Source organism: Pipistrellus kuhlii, unplaced genomic scaffold (assembly GCF_014108245.1).
Source record: "Pipistrellus kuhlii isolate mPipKuh1 unplaced genomic scaffold, mPipKuh1.p scaffold_m20_p_3, whole genome shotgun sequence".
In the NCBI taxonomy this organism is placed as follows: Eukaryota; Metazoa; Chordata; class Mammalia; order Chiroptera; family Vespertilionidae; genus Pipistrellus; species Pipistrellus kuhlii.
In genome coordinates, this window is record NW_023425529.1 from 167,163,212 (window position 1) to 167,169,211 (window position 6,000).

The following is a 6,000-nucleotide window of genomic DNA, read 5'->3' on the forward strand; positions in this document are numbered from 1 at the left end:
CATTTCCATCACAATGACAGTTTATGACTGTTCAGTAAACCATTGGGCCCGCGATTTAGGCTGGATTTTAGATTTTGGCCCCTTCTCTGATTGAGTTCGACACCCCTACTCTAGACTGTTCCACACACCAGCCTGCTGTTCTTGGGGTGAGGGTGGGGCTATCATCTCTACAGATGAGAAAACAAGGCTCTGAAAGTGAGAGCACCTGCTCAGGAGTATTTTTAGAAGGTAGATTTGACTGGGTCACTCCCCTAGTTCAACATCGAGGGGCCTGACCCTTAGCACAGAAGAGAAGCTTTTTAACAACGTGCAAGGTCAGGGGCCCTGTGCGCCTGCCTCCCGGCCTCCGGTATCTCCAGGTTGTTGTTTTCTACACAGTTGTTCCCTCTGCCTGGGCCATTCCTCCCTCAATAGACTCAGACTTAGATATGTCTTCCCTCAAGAAACCTCCCCTGACTCCCTGAAGCTGGGGGAGATGCCCTTTCTATGAGTTCCCATGGCAACCACGACTCAGTCTAATGGTAGCACTCAGCACCCTGTTTTGTTTTATTTACATTCTCCTATCCCACCAGTGAGGGAGTTTCACACTAGTGATACATTTAGCTTCTTTTGGCATATTCTGCATTCCGTGCTGGGATCACCTGACCTCCTAAATGCTTTTTTAAAAGCTGTGCAGTAATGCTCTATTTCATGCATCTTTAGCAGTATCATACAGAAAAGTTTCAGCTGCCCTAAAAACTGCCTTGTGTTCGTTCATCCATTGAACACCCTCCCCCACCCCACCACACTGTGCTCACTGCTTGTGGACCTGACTCTGGTTCAGAATCTGTTCCATGCCAAACTGTCCCCAATATGAGGCCAAACGCCTGGCATTCTGAAGACTCTTCTACAAATACCTGTTAGAAGCCAGACATGGTAATGCCTTCGTTGCACCTACAGTTTAAAACTTTGTCCCTGGGCAGCGATGGAGCCAGCTCTAATGCCCCCAGCATCACTTTCCACAGCTTCCCTGTGTCGTCTCTCCCGGGGTGACAAGCGCTTGTCTGAAGGAATGGCCCTAACCGGTTTGGCTCAGTGGATAGAATGTCAAACTGTGGACTCAAGAATCCCGGGTTTGATTCTGGTCAAGGGTATACGCCCAAGTTGCAGCTCCATCCCCAGTTGGGGGGGTGTTGGAGGCAGCCATTCAATGATTCTTTCTCATCACTGATGTTTCTCTCTCCCTCTTGCTTCCTCTCTATACTAGAGGCCCGGTGCATGAAATTCATGCACTCGGCGGGGGGTTGGGGGATGGGGTCCCTCAGCCTCACCTGCACCCTCTCGCAGTCCAGGAATCCTCAGCGGATGTCCGACTGACAGCATAGGCCCAGCAGTCTGACCTCCTTACCACTGCCACAAAGGCGGGAGAGGCTCCCTCCACTGCCTCTGCTCTTGCCAGTCATGAGCCCGACTTCTGGCTGAGCAGCACTCCCCATGGGAGTGTACTGACCACCAGGGGGCAGCTCCTGCCTTGAGTATCTGCCCCCTGATGGTCCATGCACATCACAGCGAATAGTCATTCCGCTGTTCAGTCGATTTGGACATTACCCTTTTATTATATAGAATGTTTAAATGGATGGAACCCATAGACGGCTGCCAACTCAGAGAGGGGACAACTGGAGCTGCTACCCAACACATGAGGGAGGGGTGACCCCTGTGGAAGGGAGGGGCACTTGACGCCTAGAGGAAAGGGCAGGGGAAGCCTTGAAAGCATTGGCTGAGCCCTCCCCCACCCCCAGCCCCATTTAAACCAACAGGCGACACAGCAGTCTTAGCACTGGAAATGTATTATCACGATGCTGCATGAGTCACAGCACGGGCTGGGCTGAGGGCTTGTTTGGAAATCTGCCTTCCCAGCGCCAATGATTTTAGGAGCTGGGAGAGCTCCAGCTGTGGGTGGCGGGGAGCAGCTTTGATAGCTTGGGCGGCCGGAGCCCAAACAATGGCTTTCTCTGTGCAGCTGGGCTGTGCACCTGGCGCCGGCACAGGGGCCTCTGCGCTGCTGTCCTTCCGCACGCTGGGATGACCACACGGCAGGGCTTATAAATACCCTCCGAAGGAGAAGTGAAACCACTGACCGGTTCTCCTTTTCTCCGCTTAGCTGGCGCCCAGCAGCTGGGAGCAGCTGATCCTCGCTCACGTTCCCCAGTACAGAGGCTCAACCTGCTCTTATCATTTCATGGTTGGGAAGCTTCTGGCAAACATCCTGTTTAGAATAAAACGGGACTCACACTGGCTTTCAGGGGCTAAATTTACCAACCAGAAACTTCAAGCAAAATAAAAGAGAAAGCGCAGAAAACGGTGAGGCGTCGAGCACACGTTCTCAGAAACGGAACAAAAAAAGGGTCTTCTTGGAGCTCTTACCTGTACGTAGAAGGTCCTGGAGCTTGTGATGATTTCAAATAGGTTGTCCCTCATTAAGAGATCACTAGACAGAGAAGAAGAAAAAAAAAAAGTTACGAGGCAGGCTGAGGCTGGCACACATATCAAGGACTTGTTTTGTCCTAAGTCAAGGCACCAGTGCCCTCTACCATAGAAAGGCCATTCCTCCCTCGGCCCCTGCCTCAGAAAACATTACAGGCTCTCCTCTGGCTTTACCCCTTCGAGCAGGGGTAGGGAACATCTGGCCCGTGGGCCACAGAAGACCCAGGAAACCATTTGGTCTGACCCTGCCAATGCATTAGGGGCGAATTAATTAAAAGTTCAAACAAGCCGAAACCGGTTTGGCTCAGTAGATAGAGCGTCGGCCTGCAGATTGAAAGGTCCCAGGTTCGATTCCGGTTAAGGGCATGTACCTTGGTTGCGGGCACATCCCAGGTGGGGGGTGTGCAAGAGGCAGCTGATCGATGATTCTCTCTCATCGATGTTTCTAACTCTCTATCCCTCTCTCTTCCCCTCTGTGAAAAATCAATAAAATATATTAAAAAAAAAAAAAAAAGTTCAAACAAATATAGCCTGCTACTTTTTAAGCTGATAATTCTGCATGCTAGTCGAATGATGTTACAAATATCCAGATGGCCCTAGGCAGAAAAAAGGTCCCCTCCCCCCACCCCCTTAGAGGGTCTCGGGAGGTTTCAACGTCCCCATGGGACCTCCCCACCACACACATGCACATCACCACTACCACCAGGTCTCACCAAATAAACCTACTGTTAAGATACACCACACCCCACACCACCTATAGTCGCAGGTTTGCTGGTTTGCTTTAATGGCTAAGATGTACCATGTGCTTTGTGCAAAGCGCTATTTAGAGTGCTTTTTATTTTTAAAATCAAGTAGGTAAAAATTTTATTTTACATAGATAGGTACATAAGTAGATCTATCTATTGGGATATATATATCTGTCTCAATATAGATATATAGACATATACAGGCTATCCCCCAAATATGTATACACACTTTGAATGATTATAAAGTTGGTGTTGCTTAACATACATTTCACTTTCAAAGCTAAGTGAATCATCAGCTGGTAGTGTCTATAGTGAAACTTTATATCTCAAATTTAATTTGTTCCAGAAGGCCGTTAGAGAAACGACTTGTTTGAAAACCAAATCATTTTTTCTCCATTAGAAATAATGTAAATTGAATTAATCTATTCCAGACCCTCAAATAATTCCATTTTAAACTTTCTTATATAAAAGCCTAATATACTGTTCAATTTATAAACACTTATTTTCTTAAATTTATCAAGCCACACCCCCCACTAGCCTGAAACAAATTTTTCATATGTCACTGCCTCAGAATTGCTATCCACTGGTTAACTCCTCCTCATTTATCTAATCAACAGCAGTTTTTCTGCCTTTTCATTGCCTGTGAGTGTTGGTTTGTGAGCCAGTTCACACCCTTAGGAACATTAGCACTCTGGATGGCCTCTTCATGTTTTAAAATTGTGCTAATTGTGGATTTCCCCATTAACAACAGCATTCTCTCCCTTGTTTGTTGCCTGAGAGACTCTTTTTATCACGCTGAGGTGTCAGCAGGAAAGGGTTGTCAGGTTGAAAATTGAAGTTTTGGTCAACAACCAAGACATTTTTTTCTGTGAACAACTTGATGAAGAACCAAATGTTCAAGAAGGGAGATGTTCGAGAACCGAGGTTTGACTGCATACATTTTGGGGGACACCCTATATATAGAAAATTGACATATAACATTATATTGGTTTCAGGTGTACGCCATAATGATGGGATATTTTCATATATTGTAAAATGATCACAATAGGTCTAGTTAACATCCATCACGACACAGTTACAAATTATTTTTCTTGTGGTTTCTAGAGGTCCAGATGCCCTTGCTTTTATAAAGCTTAGTTCCAGGAGTGCCTGTATTTGGTGGTTGCATATGGGAGGGCCCTCACCCGGGGACCCCAGGTCCACAAATCATCCTATGCACCATGACACTTGGAAGGTAACCATTTCCTAGCAGAAAGAGGAGCACATTAAAAATGCCTTCTCTTCCTGCCCAGTGCAGGTGACACAGTTGCTATATCACCCTTGTGTGAAGGAGTATCAGGGGCTTGTCCAGGAGGGGATGAGGAGGGGAAGAGAGAGCAAGAAATTCAGGGAGGAAGCTCCGGCTAGGAGTGAGCTGCCCACAAGTGCTGCGAAGTGAGTGGGAGGGCACAGGCCCCTCTGAGCCCCAGGCCTCCTGTGGGAGGAGCATCTCACTCCCTCCAAGAAGCATCAGCGCCATTCTCTTCCTTGTTCCTACACGTTTTCTTTTTCTCTATCAGAAAATTATCACACAGGCTCATCTCCCCAGGAGCCAAAGTAAAGCAATGGGCAGAGGATACGCCAGCCCAGTGTGACCTCACACCCATGTCAGCTAGGAGGGGGTGACTCCCGCCATGAGACCTCACGCCCGGGCCTTGTCTTGGAAGAAGACGCGAACAGAGCTGCAGAGGGCAGTAAGCAGAGGTTCCAGAGGGCAAGTGGGGGTTCAGATCAGGGAGAAAAAAAATGAGCGGAGACAATTACCCAGATTTGACCAGACACTCGTGGGTCTTGAGGACATCCTTGAGAAATATAGTGCGCAGTGGTTCTCGGTCCTGGGGCGGGAGAAATGGAGAGAGAGATCAACGAGGCCGTCCCCATAACGCCACAGCCCAGACCAGCTAACAGACATGCCTCTCTCATTGGAGGTGGTTGGCTAAAACCAGGTTACAAGCAAGACAAGGTCTCAATCTAATCAAGAGTAAAAAGAATCTACAAAGATGCTCTGTGGCTCTGACCATAGGACAGCTCACTGCATAGAAGGAGGGAGGAAGTTCGGGCCACTGTAATCACGAGCACACAGGATGGATGGAGATAAGACAGAGGCATTTTGGGAGTCTGTGTGTGTGTGTGTCCACATCTCTATCCACACACACACACACACACACACACACAGGTTTACCATGTTCCTCTTTCCTCCGTGACCTCTCAGAGGCCCAGATCAACTACAAACCTGCTCACACTTGAAGTAGCAGATGCTAAAGTCATCAAGCGCAAAGAAGCGACGTTTCCAGCTCTTCCGCTGAAATGCAAAGTGAAGAGCAGCCGTTAGGAAGGGGTCCCAGCGTTCCGCCGGGGGTTCTAACCCTAAGCTCCCAGGACGCAGCCCATGGAAGCCCGGCTCCCATCAAGGCAAGGCCTCTGACCTGTGGGTGAGTGTTTGGTCCCAAGCCCCTCAGGATTGGGGCGGAGGCACAGGGGACTGCAGCTCCTCCCTCCAGATGCCTCTCCCCGTCTACACCCACCCCCACCGACTCGAGGAGTCACCACAACCCGCTCCAGCCCCAGCACGGACACTCACCACATTCCCCTGCTTCACACAGTAGCCGCTCTTAATGAAGGGGTGGCCCGTGGGCACACGGCAGCCCGTCGTGGGAATGTAACTCTGAGACCGGCGAAGGATGGCGTGGGAGCCTGGCTCACTCCCTTCCTGCCCATCCCCACCGTTCTACAAGGAAACAGCGTCCGGGTT

General features: G+C 49.2%; 1 protein-coding gene across 6 annotated transcripts in view; it reads right to left on the reverse strand.

Moving 5' to 3' along the window:
• PLEKHA2 (pleckstrin homology domain containing A2) overlaps positions 1-6,000 on the reverse strand; it is a 74,517-nt gene that overhangs the window by 11,959 nt on the left and 56,558 nt on the right. For all 6 annotated transcript variants that reach the window (XM_036456246.2, XM_045588863.1, XM_045588861.1 and 3 more), the window contains 4 exons: positions 5,830-5,976; positions 5,482-5,550; positions 5,013-5,083; positions 2,404-2,467 (listed from right to left, as the gene is read on the reverse strand). In XM_036456246.2, coding sequence (XP_036312139.1) covers positions 2,404-2,467; positions 5,013-5,083; positions 5,482-5,550; positions 5,830-5,976 — 351 coding nt within the window. The remainder of the gene's footprint in view (positions 1-2,403; positions 2,468-5,012; positions 5,084-5,481; positions 5,551-5,829; positions 5,977-6,000) is intronic.